At 32.9% G+C, this 21,944-nt stretch overlaps 1 protein-coding gene and 1 long non-coding RNA gene across 3 annotated transcripts; one reads left to right on the forward strand and one right to left on the reverse strand.

Moving 5' to 3' along the window:
* Positions 1 to 1,636: 1,636 nt before the first annotated feature.
* pns (DENN domain containing pinstripe) lies at positions 1,637 to 19,477 on the forward strand. Of its 2 annotated transcripts, XM_075307685.1 has the most exons (16): positions 1,637 to 2,276; positions 5,059 to 5,168; positions 5,296 to 5,466; positions 5,542 to 5,780; positions 5,832 to 6,121; positions 11,036 to 12,038; positions 14,165 to 14,371; positions 14,920 to 15,100; positions 15,167 to 15,527; positions 15,913 to 16,042; positions 16,104 to 16,354; positions 16,684 to 16,829; positions 16,891 to 17,009; positions 17,990 to 18,369; positions 18,426 to 18,654; positions 18,731 to 19,477. In XM_075307685.1, exons 1-16 carry the CDS (start codon positions 1,865 to 1,867, stop codon positions 18,918 to 18,920), a joined length of 4,419 nt encoding a protein of 1,472 aa, XP_075163800.1. In that variant the 5' UTR covers positions 1,637 to 1,864; the 3' UTR covers positions 18,921 to 19,477. The 2 variants fall into 2 exon arrangements, with proteins under 2 accessions (XP_075163800.1, XP_075163802.1); XM_075307687.1 differs by lacking the exons at positions 14,920 to 15,100; positions 15,167 to 15,527; positions 15,913 to 16,042; ... (4 more) ...; positions 18,426 to 18,654; positions 18,731 to 19,477 and adding an exon at positions 14,430 to 14,741 and having other exon boundaries at positions 1,641 to 2,276.
* Positions 19,478 to 21,082: 1,605 nt separating this feature from the next.
* LOC142236471 (uncharacterized) lies at positions 21,083 to 21,597 on the reverse strand. Its single transcript, XR_012722045.1, has 2 exons — positions 21,354 to 21,597; positions 21,083 to 21,296 (listed from the first exon to the last, which is right to left on the reverse strand). It is a non-coding gene; the product is annotated as an uncharacterized LOC142236471 (long non-coding RNA).
* Between the last annotated feature and the right edge of the window lie 347 nt (positions 21,598 to 21,944).

Consider the following 21,944-nt stretch of genomic DNA (forward strand, 5'->3'; position numbering starts at 1 on the left):
TTTATCGATCCCATAAACATGCAGCAGTAGGAGCAACTCTAGTTTAGCTATACCTCGTAAAAAAAATGTTTTTTTGAGTCGATAGAGAATTAAATTTGACATCGAAATAAATTAAATTTGACATTCGAGCCTAAAGTGTAAGCAAATAATCGTTAATAAAACCGGTTTTAGTGAACCGATTACTTTGAAATCTACATCACTAAAAAGCTAAAGGTAAGACCTTTCAAATGAGGTACGATTCGGTTTCCGGTTTAGGTTTTAGATGAAAAAATGTTTTTGAACCGGTTTTTTTTTACAAACCGGCTTTTAATCCAAAAACGATCGATGTAAATGTGCAAAATAACTAATTGCATTGTGTAGCTAACACTTCTACCTATCCGTTAAAGTCATATTCAAGCCAATATCTCTGTTATATTTGCTGGTGAATTTAAATGTAGCCGTGAAATTAAAATTTTGCAAAAAACAAAAATATTCAATTTTATTTCAAAGTTGTTTTCGGGGTAGAATGAAAAAAGATCTGGGTTAAAACTGGTTATGGGGAAGTACACGAAATATGAAAGAGACGTTATAACATCGGCTGTGGCGTTAAATGCAACCATGCGCTTCAAAAATTAATTGTTTGTGAAGATCCATTAATACTATTAAAAATTTTTAAAAAGTGTCATTTGTTTTATTTTTGTTATCAAATGTGAATTAATGTGAACGTCTACTTTTGAAACCTGTTAACATTTGTAATTGTAAGAGTGAAAAAGCGCCTCAGACGAAATTTTTTTCAAAAAAATCGCGCGATTTTTTCATCTAAAACCTAAACTGATAACCGAGTAGTACCTCATTTGAAAGGTATTACCTTTAGCTTTTTAGTGATGTAGATTTCAAAATAATCGGTTCACTAAAACCGGTTTTATTAACGATTATTTGCTTACACTTTAGGCTCGAATAACCGGTTAAACGGTTACGACCGCCAACCGGTTACTGTTTATTTCGATGTCAAATTTAATTCTCTATCGACCCAAAAAAAATATTTTTTTACGAGGTATAGCTAAACCAGAGATGCTCCAAAATACTTTCATGTACATTTTGTACTTTTTGATATGCTCCCCCTTCACAGTTGGCGATTGTTGTAGTGACATTTACGAGTCTGTGGTAGAGGTGAGGATGAAATTGAACTTTGAAATGCTGGCAGGGGTAATGCGACGTCCAGATTATAAGTTTATCCGGACGCAATATCAGTGTCACATCGAAAACTGTAGGGATGTACTTCAATTTGAGAATTGCAGATGAGAAATTGTTGAGTCAATGTCTGTTTTTTGTTGAAATTTTGTTTTAATTAATTAACATGAATATTACTCTAATACCTCATACACATTACACTTCCAAAATCCACTTTACCCAGATTTCAAATATCATTTGCCTTATAAAAAAAGGATTTCAAATCTATTTTTAGTAGAATTTGAGCCTAATGTGTATGGCCTATAATCTTTTGAATATATCTCTACCGGTTTCAAACGTTTGTGTTTATTGGGATATCACTTATTTTTCATTTGGTGTCCATAGAAAACGTACCTTCCAACACATATGTGTCTGTTTAACAAAAAAAAGTACATTTGAATAAATTTACCCACCATTTTTGACATTTTGTTATTATATGATACAACATAAACCGTGTGAAAGTGGGATCGAATAAATATATCGAGCAAATTTAATTAATTTTGATGTTAACGGTATAATTGTTAGTTAGATTTATGCAATTTTAAAGCACATAGCCAAAGCGTATGTGCTAGCAGTGGTGGTTGAACGAAAGATTTAAAAAATCACAATACCTAATATATACTGGTATTGTATATTGTCTTCTTGACATAATAAAATGTCGGATGACCATATAGTCAACGCGAAGAAGTGTTTGGCAATAAAAAGTGATTCCGTACCATCCACGTCAACAACTAACAATCAATGTCTGAAGTTGCCACCACATGTAGAAACTCCAAAGAGCGAAAATGTTGGAAGCAGGCCATTTGTGGCAATGCAAAAATTAAAATGTTCCAGTAATGCATCTTCTGCTAAAGCTAGCTTTACAAGTATTGCAAACGATTCGGGCAATCCGACCTCGCCTAGTTCTGTGTCTTCATCTTCACCAACGTCTCCCACTATTCAAGATGCGTCTGGATCTGCAGAGTTACGGCAAATGAAAAGAAATCCACAGTTTTCTCGTTTTGCAGATTATTTTGTTATATGTGGTTTGGATTTGGATACAGGATTGGAGCCCGATCGCTTTTCTGGTAAGTTTATGGCAAATAAAAACGTATCAGTATAACTCTAGCTAGTAACAATCGAATATATGCTTTTCCGTGGCTCGTACTAATGGATTCTGAATTAAATTATATGCCGATTTATATCGATACTTGTATTTTTGTGCCCGAAGTAAGGTCGCGTTTTAAGTGCGATCTTACAGTTTGGTATATACATCGAACGCAAACCCCAACTCATCATTGGGAACCAAATCTACTCTAGCACAGTTGGTAGTCTATGGGAGTAATGAAAACCTATAAATCAAAATTTTTTGCCGGAGATCTAGTTTCCTAGCTATCGACCTAATATAGGGGTTTTCATAGATTTTTAGCAACTATGGTTATATTTAGTATTTAATTTACAAAGTGTACTCGCATTATACATTGTCATCATCTGAGCTCGCATTGTACATTGTCATCATCATCACCAACGTTTCTAACTATACAAGATGCGTCAGGATCTGCAGAGTTACGACAAATGAAAAGGAATCCATAGTTTTCTCGTTTTGCAGATTATTTATTTATGATTTGCATACTGAGCCGTTAAATATGCAAAATTTTGTAGACATCGTTTCAGATGTACATACGAGGGCGGTGCGTTGTCTTGATGAAAAATTATTTTTGTGTTGTAAGCTAGGACTTTTTTTCTCGAATTTATACATTTAATTGATTCAAAAGGTTGCAATAGTACTCTGAATTTATTGTTTTACCATTTTGCAGATAGTCAATCAATAAAATACATACCTTTGAAGTCCCAAAAAAACCGTTGACATAACCTTACCAGGGATTGTTTTTGCCTTCTTTTGGACACTTCCTACAGCTACAGTCCATTGTTTGGATTGTTCTTTTGTCTCTGGAGTATAGTGGTGGATCCATGTCTCATGAACGGTTATGAAACGACGCTTAAAATCCATTTTATTTCGCTTAAAACGATCCAAACAAGCTTAAGAAATGTTCATTCTTATGCGTTTTTGATCGACTGTTAACAAATGCGGCACCCATCTTGCAGAAATCTTTTTCATCTGTAGTTCTTCATGTAAAATTAAATGGACTCCATAATTTGAGATGCCCATGATATTAGCAATTTCACGCACTTTTATTCGTCGATCATTTAATACCATGTCATGCACTTTGGCTACAATTTCTGTTGTTGTTGCTGTTTTTGGACGACCACTACGTGTTTCATCTTCAATGCTTGTACGACCACGTTTAAATTCAGCAACCCAATTTTTCACTGCTGCATATGAAGGAGCACTAACACATTCACTATATCATTATGAATTTCCCGTCCCGATAAACCTTTTTTATGTAGGTTAGGTTAGGAGGCAGCCCGATGTATCAGGCTCACTTAGACTATTCAGTCCATTGTGATATCACATTGGTGAACCTTTTTTATGTAAATATTTAATGACAGCACGCATTTCTAATTTTTCCATTGTAAAAAAATTGCGGATGCAATATGAAGGATTTGCCCGATCGAAACAAAATTTAACATGTGTTCAAAACAGAGATGGAAGTTTCCAAAACACTTAACTTTTTTCTGTTTATACCGCGCTTTTTGTGCCCACGTATAGCTCTTTAAGTCTGCCGAATTTTATCCAAATCGGCTCCATTTTTTTTTTCTGTTACTTTTCCTCTGTTGGTTAGCTACTTAATAACATATTTTTAAATAATATTTTAATTCCCAGAACATTAATCGGTTTAAATCTGAAGTCCAGAGATTTTGTAGAAGTGTACAAATGTCCAAATTGGTTCAGATTTATATATATGTATATGGAAATATCGTCCTTTATATAGCACCTAAAAAATTTGAAGGATTTGAGTTGGTACCGAAGATGCAGATCTATAAAGTGACAATATATCTGTGAAGAATAATAATGTCGGCCCCGCCCGACTTTAGACTTTCCTTACTTGTTTGATATGCTTTTATTTTTAACGTCCGTTTTCATCAAGCTTCGTTAAACATTCTCACGGCGGCGGGTTCTCTACACCGCCCGATGGGTCCAATTTAGCGGCCAGAGGCTGCCACATCAGTGTAGCCGGGATAGAGGAAAACCACGTACCATGGAACTATTCATTCTGTCGAAATCAGATTCACCACCGTTCGGTTTCGGTGAGGTGTAACCGGTGCCTGGAGTGGGTGCACTTCTGAAATGGCGCTGGTCTAACATCCACCACAGGACGTTTACTAACCAAAAGAAAGCCCACTGGGACGGGCGAAGCTTCGTTAGAGTCTAACTGTTTGTTAAATGATATATTTTCGTTTAGGGTTACTTTTGCTGGAAATTTTAAAGAGTTAAGTTAACTTTCAAATAAATATATACACAGAAAAAAAATTCACGAAAATTTCTCCAATTAAAATCTTAATTGAGTTTAAAAAAATATTCAATTAAAAATTTAATTGATTCAACAAATTTTTTAATTGAAATAAAAATCAATCACACAAATTAGTAGTATCAATTAATTTTTTAATTGGATCAATTAATTATTTAATTGACTGTCAATTAATTTTTTAATTGATACTATAATTTATGTGATTGAAGACATTTCAATTAAAAAATTAATTGGATCAATTAATTTCGTGATTGAATCAGAAAAAAATTTTTTTGTGTGTAGGCTTAAAAGATTGATAGTTAACTCTCCTCTAACAATGTTCATGTATTTCTGGATATTTTATATATATGTCATTTCATTACAAACTAGTCACAAAATCGTGTGTGTATTCAATCAAATTTAATAGCATAACATAAGTGTTAATTTTGTATCTTTGCAGGTGATAACTTACATTGTTCACCATTAGATCGAGCTTACAAGAGTAAGCCCTTAGCACATTATCCTGAAAATGTGTCTTGGAATCCATTTGATTCTCATGGTATTTGTATGGTATGACATTTTTTGCTTGTTTTTGTTGCTTTTATAATAAAATGAAGTTATTTCGGTGAAAATAAGGTCTTGGAATGCCATAAAATAAATTTCTAAACCCATATTTACACTTTGTTTGTGCTTATAGCTGTCTTTGCCTCAAGGATTACGTTTTCGTACACAAAAGCATAACCTTGAACCGAAATTTCACTCCTTTGCCACAACTCGAGAGGACGGGAAACGTTGTTATGGATTCAGTCTTGTGTTTTATGAAGAAATACGTAATCGCAACATTTGTAGTGCAATGCATACATTACAGGTAAGTGTTCAACATTCAATATACCAGATCATGTATTAGACAATATCGCTCTCATTCCATGCATATGCGACACAGTCAATGTTCATTACTGAATTATCCAATGGACAACAAATACATTCACTGTCGAGGATAAAAGACAGCCCAGTTAGTCGGTCATTGCCACGCCACTTTAAAGTAGCAGGCCAAGCTCCACAATCGGCCCAAAGTTATTATGATATTACCAAGGATAAACTCTACGTTGCCAAAAGTATTTCGTTAATATGCCAAGTACCGTATGCGTATGCAGCGGAGGTTTTCTTGAAAAATCTGTACAAGTAAGTTTTTAGAGCTTTGCTATTGAAAAATACATAAAAAGTTTTTTTTAGATGTCTTCCTCGTCAACCGGGCCCAGGTATCAGTCTCGAATCGTACGTCTATAATATACTATATGAAGTTATGTTGCCACAGCCTGGCAAATCAATACGAATATACCTACCTCCACCAGAATCACATTTGCCACCAATTGCTTTGACTTTACAAAGACCTGAAGTTACATCTGAATTGCCACTTTTAGATTTTTCGCTTCGCCTACTGTTTACGTATCTCGGTGTTGAATGTGTGATACAACTTCTCACATGTGTGTTGTTGGAAAACCAAGTGTTACTGCGATCAAATGGTAAGATTTTATTCTATAAAAGCATATATATGTAAGATACGTTTTATTAGTTTCACGACATTTGTTTTTACGAAAATTTTTTTACGAAAATTTATATATTTATTTATTTAATCAAACTGAGCCCCCATGGGCCATATGTTGATAGATATATAAAGTAGAGCAATAATGAGATTTAAAATATTAATTACATACATCAAAAATTGCTAAGGCACTAACACGAAAAATTCTAAAACTATAAAAAAACTTAAAAATCTAAAAATCTAGCAAAATCCTCAATGCACATTTCTAAAAAAATAATGAATAAGTGTGAGACAGAGATTGTCAATGACTAAACTGCTAAGCTTCGTGAGAAAAATGGGATATTAACTTTTTTTTGAAAACATGAACACTATTCGATAATTGCTTTATGTTTTGAGGTAAGGAGTTCCACAGTCTGGTAACTCGAATTGCAAACGAGCGCTCCAGAATATTATGGTTGAAATGTTCAATGCGTATTTTTCAATTTATTACCAACATAGGGCCAACATTTAGTAGTAGATGGTATTCAAGATTTCCCAAAAGACCAAAGAGCATAGAGAGATGGACACTACGGTAGCATTAGAGATGTGCGCCTGACAAGAAATTTTCGAGACACGCTTGATTGAATGAACTTAAACTAAATCTTGTGAATGTGCAGGAATGAGTCGTGTGTGAGGGTGAGTGCAAATCACATTCTATCCGTGGATGTGAGTGAATAAAAAAAAAACTTTACGTTCACGATTGAAATCACACGATAAAATTCACGTTCACACTAACTGATTCCAATCGCCGTCATGGTTTTGATCACGCTTAGGAGTTCAATAGCGTTCATTGTCTGATGGTTCGCCGGTGAACCATCTTTTAATTTTGCAATTTTCTATGGTTCGGTCGTGAGTTATGAAAATGTTTTTTATTATGAGTCTTGCAGCGAGTCATGAGATTTGTTGTGAATCATGCGAATTGTCGTGTCACTAACAATTTCGTGATTTACAAATATTGTCCTGAGTCATGACTTTCCATTCGTGAATGTGTCATGACGGGCGAGAATGTGCGTGAACGTGAGTAAAATTTCACTCACGCGCACACCTCTAGTTAGCTTCAGAAACCAGAAATTGGACCATACTTTTTATAATACCGCACCGAAATTATTATTATTAGCAATACCACACCGAACATTATTGTTATTGTTATTGTTTATTTATATATTGACTTTTCGTGTTTCACATACAACACGATATTAATAATCTTATAATTACGGTATGTGAGTCGTGTTCATTGCTAGTTAACAAGATGATGGTAAACAATGAATTTAAAAATAATAAATAATAAATTAAAACAAAATTTAAGGGCAAAATAAAATAATATAAATAAAATGAAATAATAATTAAAACAAAAATTTAAGGGTAAAAACAAATGTTATTTCATTTTCATTTTATTTGAATGAGGTTTCACATACAATAAGATATTATAATCTTTTAATTACAGTATGTGATTTTAAGGTAGTATTACATATTTAAATAACTTATTTTGCATTATGCTACAATATATAAAATACATAAACATCATTAAAGCTTGGAATGGATTAAGAATAAAAACAAAACAAACTATGAAAGTGTACATGGGACAGAATTATTGAAAAAGTTAAACTATTGAGAATAAAATGTATATAGTGACTTCTTAAACGTATTAGCGTTGTGAGTAAATTGTATTGATGCAGGCAAAGAGTTCCATAGACGGCATGCAGAGAGAAAGAAGTGCCATTCAGAAATTAAAAGTTGGTGTTGTTGGGGTATAAGCAGGATTCTCCTGTTGGTTCTTCCGAATCGTAATTTATCGTAAAGATACGTAGGTGTTCTGGTGTAGATAATTTTATGTAAGAGTGTGAGAATTCGTATGTCAAACAGATTTTTAAACTCGACTCCATATAATTTTCTTGAGAAAGATGAACAACTTTCATAACGTTGGATACCATAGACATACCGCACAATCGCATTGTTGGCAGATTCAAGGCGGGATCTGCTCCTAACATCGCAGGAAGAAAAGACTTCGCAACCATAAAGGGTCGACATCAAGTATGATTTTGCCAGTAATTCTCTTATATGTTGAGGTGTAAAGTATTGTGTTTGATATAATGGGCGTAACATCCCAAAAACCTTCCCGGACGTAGTGTAGATGTGATCATTCCAAGTTAAATTTTGATTGAAGATTCCCAAATTTTTTGTCTTAGTAACGTGCTTAATGTTTTCACTGCCAATTTTAGCAGGATATTCACTCAGGGGTTGTATTGTTCTGTTAGACACAATCATGAACTTCGATTTGCTTGGGTTTATGTAGAGTCCATTATTTGACTTTGGAAAGTAGTGATTGATATAAATATAAAAAACTAATTTAAAAATTTTAGTACGACATATTTTCAAATGTATAACATTAGGTCTCAACAATATTTTATTAGCATAGAGCACATATAAGACGGGCTTACAGATTATTAGTGGATGTTGAAAGAAAAAGCTGGTTAAGTTGGTCCAGGCTTTCAACAAGGACAGGTTCATTATTGGATGTGGGCTTAATATAAATGAGTCCATGAAAGGAATAAACAGAGGCGATAATGTTTTGCTTTTTCAGTTTATTCCCAGCCTGCAGAATTTTGTAATTCAACGATGTAAGATTTTCCTGAATATGTATGGGTCCATTAGAATTGAATCCAATATTATGAAGCCGTAGAGGAGTATTATTTGTTTTTCTATATTGTGCCAAAGTCTTCAAAATGAAATTTTTCAGAAATGGAGTAAAAAGTTGAACAATTATGGTTGTGTCCACAGAATTACCCAAGTTTTTATTCCTGAGACGATAAACAGTTTTGTAGGGTGGAGTAGGTATATTAATGGCATTACAGATACTGTCAAACACATTGTTTAAGTTTTCCGAATTGTTGTAAGGTATACCATTAATTCTCAGATCACAAGACACTGCCATATTATCTTGCCGTTCAGCATGTTTTTTTTAAGGTTTGAATGTCGTTCAGAATATCAAGATTTTCACGGTACCCTGTTTCCATCTTTGAAACTCTTTCACTCAATTCTTTTGCATTCAACTCTATCTCATCCAAACGATTGCTGAGAGCTTTCAAGAGATTTGCCTCTACGTCTTGAAGCCTCTTATTAATGTAGTTGTGTAAGTTCTCTTCATATTTAAGAAACGATGATTGAATAAAGAGAGTCTGTTTTTCAATAATATTCTCAATCTGAGATAAATGGATAGACGACCGATCAGGTGTGGATAGGCGCGCATATTTTGTTGTCTCTGCGTTGTTGTTGTCCTCCTCTCTATTTCGTTTAGTTGCAGCCGTTAACTTATCCATAAGTTCTGCGTGAAGTTTGTTGTTGGAGAGTGTGATGTCTGCCAATAATTGGTTCTCAAATGCTTTTGACATATCGCTGTGATGAGCTCTCAACTTAGGTATGTGTTGGTAAGATTGTGTAGTTATTGTTGTAGAGCTATTAGAAGCGTTGCACAACTTTATACAGAGCCAAGATGAAAGTTTTCTTTTTCGAAACAAAAACAACAGATGTTTATCAGTATCTTCTCGAAATAAAAATCCAACAAATAGATCACGTTTTCAAAAAAAAAACCCAAGTGATACCAATTGAAGATTTTATAATCAATCTTTGCAATTAGAATATCGAAAACAATCGGAGCGATATAAAAACACGTCCAGCAGTATAGCTCGCAACAACTCAACTTCTGAAAAGGTAATTTAAAAACTCAGTGAAGATAATAAATGGCTACAATGTGTTTGAAAACAATTAAAACTTGATTTATTGAAGGTATTAGCTTCGCCAATGAATTGAATTGATGGAGGTAATGAGATCCAAAGACGGGTAGCAGTATGGAAGAAATGTCATTCGGACACTAAAAGTTGGAACTGTTAGTTCTTCCGCTTTTACGAAACACAGTTTACAACTTTCCTTATTATATTTTTTACGCAATAAGCATTACTTATAAGTATTTTTTGTATTTTCACATAATATGTTCAATTTATTCAAATGTCGTCAAAAAACGTAGGTTAAGGAAGAACACATGTGTTCGTATTCACGATATACACGAAAAGGAATGATTATACTTTAACGTAAGAAATAAGACCAACTAGAAGAAAATCGGCCGAAAAATGACAAAGTTATAAGCAATTGAGTGAACCAATCCGATGTCAAATCATGCAAATATATGGTCTTATTTCTTATTTATTTATTTTATTTATCAGTTTTTATTCAGTACGTTAAAGTAAAGTTTACAAATACGAAGAGTTTTTTTAATGGTTTATACTTTTCCGGCGGCACAGAGTCATTGTAAAACACGATTTTTTTGAAAATTCGCCTTATTATCATCGATATATTTTGAACCACTTAACTTATCACACGTTTGTTTGTGATATCGAAACCTTGCATTTAAGTACTAACAACCAAATATAATCGGACATTTCTAGCTCGAGACTAAAAATAACGGGATATCCATAAAAAAAATGTTAATCTTCATTTTCGAATTCAACAGATGAAAATACATAAGTAAAGTCACCTATCATCAAATGTACATTTTCAGTGTAAACTATTGACAAAGAAGATTTAGGAACTTGATAGAGTCTTTAAAAAATGCCAAATACAAATAGCCTTTAGTATGGATATGATTGGGCTAGATAACTCAATTTTGGGTTCTATATGCCAATTTCTAATGGAGAATACATATAGAAATTATTCTTTTCAATTTTTCTTAATTGTAACATCAATGTAAAATTAAAAAGCTTATGAATAAGTTAATTAAATAATTAAAAATAATAACAATATGTCTTTCGTATGTCACGTTGTTAAATATTTTATTAAAAATAACGTATATTTTATTTTACAGATTACCAAAAGCTAATGGTAGTAGGAGAATGCATCACATCCATTTTATTTCCTTTTGTTTGGCCTCATGTTTACGCACCTATATTACCGGCAGCTCTACACCATTTCTTGGACGCACCAGTACCTTTTGTCATGGGACTCCACGCTGAATGCGAAGCTGCTAATAAGATCGGTTCTGAAGCAACTCTATGCTTTGTTGACATTGATAAAAAGATTATTCAACTACCGGAAGAATTACCAGCATTTCCACATAAGATGGACTTTATGGCAGAAATTATTTCTATTTTAGATAAATTTGAAATCGAACGAGATAGGGTGATGTATGAACCCAGTTTAAAAAATGGTTATTCATCTCGAGATCAAGACGCTATGATAAGCAGTTGCACATTACCAAGTGGTTTGCAAGCTGCACGACGTAGCAAAGAGCGCTTTCACCAATTGCAGGAGACTGTTTATACGCTTGGTTCGTCCCCGGATAGTTCTCACAGCAATTTACATTACCAACCATTAGTGGCACACCCTTCGAAAATTGATCATGTACCACGTATAGCTGACTTTCTTCGTAAGAAAAACATGCGTACTTCATCTATTGATTCTGTTGATAGTGCTGTACCATCGTCGCCTACACGAACGCGAAATAGAGATATTAAACAGCAACAGACAAAGTTATCTTCTGAAGAAAAATATTACCAAGATCTACGCATAAACAATGCCTTACGTGAAATTTTTTTAAATCGATTTGTTCATATGTTTTTTGCTTATGAATTTTTTGTTATCTATCCTAACCAGGATAGGGAGGAATGGTTAAGTAATCGTGAAACTCTGCAGAACTTTGATAAATCTTCCTTTTTATCAGATCAGCCAGAACACCACAGACCATTTTTATCACAATTTTTGGAATCTCAAATGTTTGCAACGTTAGTTGATAACAAGATACTGTCGGTTTGGGATAAAGAACCTGATCCCAATCTAAGAATTTTCGACCAAAGGGTTAAACTTTTAAGGTAAGCTGACTGTATCCATTATTCAATGTTTTCGAATTAGTAATATACAAATTGGTTTAAGTTTACGAATACCTATGGAAAAGATTTTAATTTTTAAGGGCTAAAGATGTTGGTGTATTAGTAGTAGTTTATAATTATATTTTGTTGCAACTTAAGTCAGGTACAATAACAACGTATTTTGAGAAGCTAATATCACAATCTGTATCCCAAAACTTGCAGTATATTTGTCACTTTGTCCGGAGCACTAGGTCAAACCAGACCGAGTAAGGTGGCCCACATTAGGATTGTTTTTTTTTTTTTGTCGAAAAATATGTAATACCTCATTCACATTAGGCTCATTTGCCTTTTTTATAAGGCAAATGACAGTTGAAATCTAGTTTACAGTGGATCTTGGAAGTGTAATGTGTATGAGGTACAACATCGTGAAGGAGAACTTTAATTCTGGTAAATCGACAGCTTTAGTCCTTCTCGACGTCGAATAAGCTTTCGATTCCGTGTGGCACGAAGGGCTGGTCTATAAGTTCATTGAATTTAATTTTCCTCCATATCTCACAAAAATGGGGAGAAGTTTTCTCAGAGGTAGACATTTCACTGTTGTAATGTTGAACTCTTTTTCTGACCTACTAGTAGTCCCGGCAGGTGTTCCGCAGGGTTCCGTCTTGGGACCTTTATTATACAATATTTTTGTGCTGACATGCCCAGGATCTCCCCATGTAGATTTGCGGCATATGCTGACGACCTGGCTATATTCTACGAGCATGAACTCAGTCATAACACTTTGACTGAACTTCAACTCATCGCTGAGTAGAACTAATAAGATGTTGATAGTGAGACCTATATTTCGAGCAATCGTTCTTTATGGATACCCGATATGGGGTGGTTGTGCAAAGACACACATAAGACGTTTGCAGGTGTCACAAAAACAAGATTTCAAAAATGGTCCTCAGACTGGGACTTTTCTACTGATAGACTATACCATATTGCTAACATCGACACCATTCTTCTCTCCATTGAAAAGATCTCTACTCGCTTCAGAACAAACTGTCAAATGTGTCTCAATCCATTAGTCTCAAATTTATACTAGTAATATTTAATTGATTATTTACTAATATTTTTATAGAACGTTTTATAGAATATAATAAGTTTTATAGAATAGTTTTCCTTCATATAAATCAACCATTTTTGCATCAATTTTTTCTCTTACAAAATATATACTCTAGATATAAGGCTGAGCCAAATCTGTGCAATTTTGTAGTTCATAAGTTGAAATGTATTTCTTTTCTATTCAATAAAGTGTTATGTTATGTTAATGTATATGAGGTACAATACTGGCACCAAGTGTTTTAAAACACTTGGTGCCAGTATTGTGCTATACTTTCCGCTCCTATAGATAGATTTATTTGGCGGATCATAATCTTCGTCCCATTCTATTTCCAGTAATTCGTTACTTTTAGTTTGTCCTACACATAAAAATTATTCTTAATTACCTGTCTCATGTTTTTTAGTAGTTGTTATCTGGGAGTCTAATAATAAATAAAATCAATTCATTTCATTAAATCAGTAAAAGTGTTAGTACAAATTTAATTAAATTCATTTTTATGTTCAAGAGTAATTGCCATAAATTCTTTAATGTATACAATTGTTATTTATGTCCAATAAATTTGTAGTTTTAGTTTTATTAATAAATTTATTGTTTTTTTCTTTCAATTTTTTATTAGTTTAATAATTTAGTGTCATGTAACCAAAATTTTGTTTGTATTTTTATTATCATTGTTATTATTTTTACATTTAGCAATTTTGTAGTTTACATTAACGGTCTCATTATATTGTTTAACGTTAAATTGATTTATCAATAGGAAATAGAGATACGTTATAGATATCATATTTATTTGATTATTAATTATTATTATTAGTTTTAAGAAATATTTGAAGTTTAACCAATAATACATTTTGTAACGAATAGGGCCTCTGCGAGGCTATGTTACTAATAAAGTTGAAATAAATTAAACATACGTAAATATCAAAGTTATACGATGTTGCCACATCTGAAACGATTATCATGATAATAAAATCCGCGGTAGAGTTTCAACTTCAATAGTTTTGATACCAGATTTCCTTACTTTCAGAAAACGTCATGGAGAAAATATGATTTGCGCAACCAGCTATGAACCATGTGTTGTTAGCCAAGAAGCCCAACAAGTATTTGAGAAGCGACTTAACTGTGTGGACATAGAGGTGACCCCGCCAAGTGAAATTTTGTCTAATCGTGCAGCATACTTCCGCAGCTTTCCCATTCTGGAAAAAACAGTATTGAATCAAGAATGCACTTCGAGGTAGATTAAATATTTCCATACTTTTAATTCTCAAAATGATTATACTCAGTTATGTTAGGAATACTAACACAAACATCTACAAGGCTTATAATGTGCAGCCTGGCTCTAGTAAAATATTATTTACCTTAAATTTAAAATGAATTTTATATTAATGCGATATTATTTTGAATCGAATACTTCGGTTTAGTTAGTAGAAATTTTAGTTTTTATTTTGTTGTAAACATAGCTCCTGCATTTTTAATGTGTCTATGATTTGTTATATATTTTTATAATATTTATTTTATGATTGTTTTGTCTTCCACGAATTTTTTTATATTATACAATGACATGGATAATATAATAAATATAAAAAGCACTTAAAACAGCCAAATTGTTATTGTTTTCCACTTATCCAATTTAAATTGGAAAATGCCTCAATCGTAAATATACCGAATATTTCATAACTTAATCTTATTCATAGCATGATATTTTTAATGTGGTTGTTTATTAGCATTGAAAGGTGCAACACAAAATATGTTTTTGTCTTCTCGTTTTTGTATTTTCCACAGAGGAAATAGCTTGCGACGGGTAAAAAACGGAAATAAATGGAGAGCTAAAGAAATAAATTTTGATCAAAAACCAATAGCCAACAATGCCCTGAATCGGCTTTCCGCTAATCTAACCAACACTGAACTAAGTCCCGCGTTAATCGCTCAAGCCAACTGGACCTTTGTGGAGAGATTGCTGAAGGTGAATTCGATTGTCTACACGTGTTCTCTTTCAAATGAATATAACATACATAGATTTTGTTTTTAGGATATTAAAAGTAAAACAAAAAGAATGTTGCTGGAAAAAATGGGTACCGAAGCCGTAGCTTTAGGATTGAATAAAAATGATGGTATCGAAGAGAACACTTTAATAGCATCTCTCTGTGATTTATTGGAGAAAATTTGGTCTCATGGTCTTCAAGCTAAACAAGGAAAATCAGCACTGTGGTCTCATTTACAAGCCTATGTAGAATTACAAGATAGCCGTTCTTCCAGTTCTAATCCCAATAATCTTTGTGGAACGTCCGCTACAGTATCTCCCAAGGCGACGGGAGGTAATAAAGTGGGCATAAATACCACTTATGCGGCCCCCGCTTTGGCATGGAATGTTATGCGAAAACGCATGGATTGTAAGTATATTTCATATTCGCGTGTTAACAAAATAGCACTTAACATTTGAGAATGAGATTATTTCGTGTATGATTGGGAATTTTTCATAATTGTGGTTCATTGGATATTAAAATGAGCGTAGATTATGGCGACTCATTCCACCTTAAATGATAAAAAATCTTTGGGAATTGTTCAATGTCAGTATTATATCATAGTTTTGCGACAGGTTGCAAGTTGTCTTAATGAATAGTAGTCTTCTACAATGTTTGGGGACACATGTGTACCTAAATTGGGGATGAATGAAAATTGTATCGATGAGTGATTGCAACAGAGGTTATTCTTGTATTGAATTGTTATTGACTGCGCTTCTTTTTACGATATATGATACCGATTTACCTATTTTAGACTTATCAACATTTCAAAGTGATTTGGATGCTCCAACTAGTCCAAATCGTAGCCGATCTAGAGATCGTAACCAATTTGTTGGTTTGGAACAGCTGGTCCCTTTGCCAGAATCTCTGGAATTTGATGTTAGGTAAGTTGTGTAATATACGAACGGAATTTTTGACATTCAACGTATGTATTGTAATTCCCAGAAATGTTATGGCAATGGGTGATATAAAGACGCAAATTGGCTACACGAGGGCATGGGTTCGTCTAGCACTGGAAAAGAAACTACTTTCACGTCATTTCCGTACACTTTTATCAGACGAGTCCTTGTTACGCTCCATGTATAAACGGTCCTCTTTTTTACGATGCGAAGAAGAAAAGGAACAGTTTTTATATCATATCTTGACACTCAACACCGTCGATTATTATTCGTTTACAAATACTTATCCAGCAACAAGTAAGTGAAAATTGATATATATATATATATATATATATATATATATATATATATATATATATATATATATATATATATATATATATATATATATATATATATATATATATATATATATATATATATATATATATATATATATATATATATATATATATATATATATATATATATATATATATATATATATATATATATATATATATATATATATATATATATATATATATATATATATATATATATATATATATATATATATATATATATATATATATATATATATATATACTTCGAATACTTTTTCAAAGTTTATTATTTCATTTCAGAACTTCCGTATCGTGTTGCCATAATTCCGTCACGAAAATATGGGTCTTATCATACATCTAGTAACGTTTGGATTGTTGTATCCGGAACATTGAATGAAACTCAAAAGGTTCCAGTACCAAAAGGATCTCTGGAATTTATATTCCATGTGAGTTCTCAATACCGACCAGTTAAAGGAAAATGTTAAACATCTTATTTTTTCATTTTAGTTTAAAAACCTAGGATTGATCACCACCATACGCATTGGACATGACAACGCAGGCACTTCAAATAAATGGTTAATCGAACACATTGTAATGCGCAATGAAGTAACTGGACATACATATAAGTAATTAATTCTTTATCTATCTTTGCATCCTATGTAAAATAGTGTTCAACGTTTTCTATTTATTCAAGAAATCTAAATCATACCATAATCTATCCTGCTTAGTTTGGACCAAATCAGAAAATTTGTTTTTGGTTGTCGAAACCAGAGAATGCAAAACTTTATGCATTCATGAATATTGACGGGTATCCTTATCATATAGATTTTAGATTAAATAGATGGTTAATCGGAGTCAAACAACAATTAACGAAAATAAGAGGACGTTTACATTCCCTTCCGTTTTCATTCCATCAACTATCCAATTTTACCCAAAATTAGAGCATTTATGATGCAACAGGCGACCTATAAATAAGACAGAAAAGGAATATCAATGTAATCTTAAATCATTGATTCAATCCAATATGTGTAAATATTGGGATATACTTAATTATTATTAAGTTATTTTCATTTCATTTATTTGCTCAAGTTTGTAATTAGAATTACAATTTGAATAACTATTCTAATTGAAATCCACTATAAATTTATTATTAATCGACTTCATAGGACATAGATTAGGAAGACATACTTAATATCACCATATCGTCCCTCATATAGGCTTGATCTACCATAAATTTGCGTATTATTTGTAGAAAATTGTTAAAGAAGTTTACCTTTACATGAAATAGTTTGTAGACGTACCAAAATATTTGTACACGAATAATGTATGGTGATCTTCCCAATTATCAACAGTTAATTAGTTAAATTGATCATGCGTAGTTTCCAAACATTATTTTTAAATTCTGACATTTTCATCTAAATTTGCCAAGTACTACAAATTGGAAATTATAGCGTATATTGTTACAATTACGAAAATTGAAAGCAAACCTGTATAAGAATAAATCGTGTAGTCCAAACTGAGTCCGGTTTGATTATATAAATAAAATGAAATGAAAATTAAATCTTTATAAGACTACCAAATTATGTTGGCACATATATTTGTTTAGGTTTCCCTGTGGCCGTTGGCTTGGAAAAGGAGTTGACGATGACTCCACGGAACGTTTGTTAGTTGGACAACGGATTTCAACGTGTGTTAAAAGTTCAGAATTAGAGGATGCGTGTCAAACACCTCCTCGCACTCGCAGCCCAAGCGTTCAGCGCGGTCAGGATTTACCTCCCCCTTCCGAAATTCAACACAAGCTGGGAAATTGTGTTAATGCAATTGTAAAGTGGCATTATAAACCAAGCCGTGATAGAGACGTAGGAATGTTAACCAATTTACTTTGTGGGGATGAAGGCTTGGCAAAATGTTTAGAAAACGTTTTTCTTTGTGGTTTCCGATCAACAAGGTTTTTCGGTCGAAACCTATATATATGGGATTATTTCAGTAAGTAGAATTTAGTACTTGATTTCGATGTATATACAAAACTCTTCCTCCCCAAGCTAAAATAAAGGAGCAGTTCGAGCAATACTTACAATTAGAACATCTTATTGATGACTCCGGATCAAGTCTAGATTCCTCTACCAGCTGTTCTAGTGTTAGTGACCAAACCCGCAGAGAATTAACTGCCATTTGGCGATATTATGTTCAACTAATAGATGAAATTAATAAAGTTGGCAATACGTTGGGTAAAGATGGAAAATTTCAACTTCTAATATGTTTAAGTTTAAGGTAAAAACATATTTTTCTTCCTTTTACTTTTGATTTGATTGTGCTAAATGTTGTATTGTTTTTTTTTTTAACACAGAGAACATCTACTAACGCGTATGATAAAACCAATGGCCGAAGCAAAAGTTACACAGGAAATGTACGAAGAGGAAAGCTTCTTGCGACGAAAAAACCTTTTAACATTCTTAATACAAATATTGGAACCACTCGACGACTGTCACATAGTATTGGAAAATTCAATTACAAAAGGCATTCCATCACAGTGTTAGAATATATTAAATTATAAGAATCTCGAAAAAAAAGAATACTCATCTTAAGTCCAGTTCTAAGTTGAAAAGAAAAAACTAGTCATTCGATATGCTACAACCTTAAATTCGTAACATTTTGCATACTTGGTCTATTCAATACAAAACACTATTTATATCGTATACACGGTACGATAACCAAAGCTACAAGTTATTAGCAAAATTTATGTCCAAAGAAGTTGTATACATGTACGTTACAATCCATAGTTCTTTGTGCAATTACAGTTAAATATCGAACTAGATTTAGATTAAGATATTTAAATTAATATCAAAATTTCTCTAAAGAGCAATACGTCTCTTGAAGTGACATTACATTAATTTACTTGCCATGGTAGCTTTTTGTTTAATATTTTCACCAAAGATTGTGTTTACACCTATTTTAATTAAGACAGTTTTTATTTTCCTTATTAAACCAAATATAATGTAAGTTTTGAATTACAGTTTATCACACATATTATAGTTGATGGCGTAATAAATATGTTTGATGTTACTTACAAGCATGCATGTTTGTTTGAAAAGTATATGCACTAGTTTTTTTATTTACGTAAGTGACATCTAAACTCGTAAATATAAAAGGCCTACACATGACTATTCGATGTAGACCATATTCCAGTATAGCCCGGTATGGACATTAAGCTGAAATTTCGTTTGCGTGTAGGTTAGGTTAGGTTATGTGACAGCCCGATGTATCAGGCTCACTTAGACTATTCAGTCCATTGTGATACCACAGTGGTGAACTCCTCTCTTATCACTGAGTGCTGCCCGATTCCATGTTAAGCTCAATGACAAGGGACCTCCTTTTTATAGCCGAGTCCGAACGGCGTTCCATATTGCAGTGAAACCACTTAGAGAAGCTTTGAAGCCCTCAGAAATGTCACCAGCATTACTGAAGTGGGATAATCCACCGCTGAAATACTTTTTCGTGTTTGGTCGTAGCAGGAATCGAACCCACGGCCTTGTGTATGCAAGGCGGGCATGCAAACCATTGCACCACGGTTTGCGTGTAAATACAGCTTTGCCATGTTATTCTTACGAATTTTTTTTTAGTTAAAGGCCGGTACTATGTTTCCTGTTCGCTTTGAAAATTTCGTTGTTACTTTCTTAAAATAGCTTAATTTAAAGCAGACAAGTTAAGCCAGTTGATGCGCACTTTTTTCTTCAGAGATTTTACAGGAATATTTTTGTTTTTATGTATAATTTTGATTGTTTCAAACAAAGTAATCGCGAAATGGACATCAAGCTGAAATTTCGTTTGCATGCCAATAATACAGTTTTGCCATGTAATTCTTATGGGCGCAAAATGTAAACATTCGACAACGCCTTAAGGATTTTTTTTAGTACAACGGCTCCTAGTTGTACATCGATGATACAGGCGAAGGAAGAAGAGAAAGCGATGTGCTCGCCACGATGGATTAGTGGAAATTCAATTTATTAATAAATTTACAATGACATATACTAGAAAGTAAAATACTTCTTGTTCTAATTATAGCTAAGTGTTTGCTAATATCTGTTCATGTGGAAAATCCTTCACATGGATTTTATTACTATACGCTTGTGTAACATACTCATCTGTGTGTTATCAGCCCTAATGGTTCTATTATATTTAGGTAGACCGCTGATAACACTACTGCCTACAGACAATACACATGCGTATTTGTTCACATATATAACAGCCAACAATGTTTGAGTACAGCAAACTATGCTGGTGGCAATTATTGACAATATGGGATTCTATGAAATATAAAAGGCAACTGTACGGAACTGTACATACTGCCGGCCTTAAAAGATCCTAATCTTTTAAAAATATTATTCGATTATATAAAAAGAATTACAAAATATGGATTTTAACTAAATTTGGAGTATATAAATACCCTGCCAACATTTTTTGAATTTGGGGACTCTTTTGAGAATCCCCACTACGTCGAAAACAATCATATACGACATCAAAAAACTCGTCGGAAAAGCGCCGTCACTATTGAGAAGTTGTACCACGCCAAGTTACTACAAAAATGTTTCGCATGAGTGCAATTATTAGGTGCCTTTATAGATCAATTTAGAACGACGCCAATAAGGGACCCTCCAAACAATCAGAAAAAGTGCATTTTAAGATAGTTGTAAAAGAATCATTGTGGTCGAGTAAAACACGTTTGTTTAGATATTTATTAATTTGATTAAACATTTACAAATTCTTAAAAATATAACATTTATACCACTATCACATTACATATAACATAATTTTTCGCATTAATGATGATGTTGAGTTACAAGTAGCGAGTTACATGTTGCTGCGTCTATCAACCAGTGTTTTTATTCCATGGAGGCAGCGTGTCTGTAAAATATCTGAAAAACAATCACTTTATTCCATTTGGAAAATCACTAAATTGTTCATCAATATACCTTTCACAATTTTAAGCGTATAATCTATGTTTTCAGAACTTTATTTTCGTTTTTATTTAATTAAAATATAACAAACAAGCTGGTTGCGCTTGGCGTTTCACAAAAAAAATGGCTTTTTTAACAGTAGGGATGGCAAATTACTTGCATGTACTTTTTGATGTACCTTTTCATGATGGTTGAAGTGACATTTACGAGTCTGTGGTAACGATGAGGTTGAAATGGAACTTTGAAATGCTGGCAGGGTAATTACAATTTACGTTTTTTTTTTTTTAATTTGGCGTATAATTGCATCAACCAGCCAGAAATGGTTTCTATTTTCCATCGATGATATAATTTGAAGACGATTATTCCGCCTACAAATGCCTTATCTCGTGATAACCATATCAATTTTATCATTATTATGATGAAAACCTTGGATATTTAAGACCAAAACCTCCAATTGATCTAGCTCCTTTGTCATGTGGATTTCTTATGATTAATCTCGAATTTGTAGCAGTAACCAAAGCATCTTCTGATTTAATTGGCTCTTCGTCTATCTCAGCTCGACCAGTCTTCTTATCCTTAGTCATTTTGTATATAGTTTCGGCAGTT

The sequence above is a fragment of the Haematobia irritans genome, chromosome 4, assembly GCF_050003625.1.
Source record: "Haematobia irritans isolate KBUSLIRL chromosome 4, ASM5000362v1, whole genome shotgun sequence".
Classification (NCBI taxonomy): Eukaryota; Metazoa; Arthropoda; class Insecta; order Diptera; family Muscidae; genus Haematobia; species Haematobia irritans.

Excerpts from the sequence above, each read along its gene's own strand:
- pns (XM_075307685.1), top strand. The coding sequence starts at position 1,865 with ATGTCGGATGACCATATAGTCAACGCGAAGAAGTGTTTGGCAATAAAA. Across the intron at positions 5,781-5,831 it reads TTCTTGAAAAATCTGTACAA|ATGTCTTCCTCGTCAACCGG; the intron begins GTAAGTTTTTAG and ends AGTTTTTTTTAG. Across the intron at positions 16,830-16,890 it reads CTCTGGAATTTATATTCCAT|TTTAAAAACCTAGGATTGAT; the intron begins GTGAGTTCTCAA and ends TTTTCATTTTAG.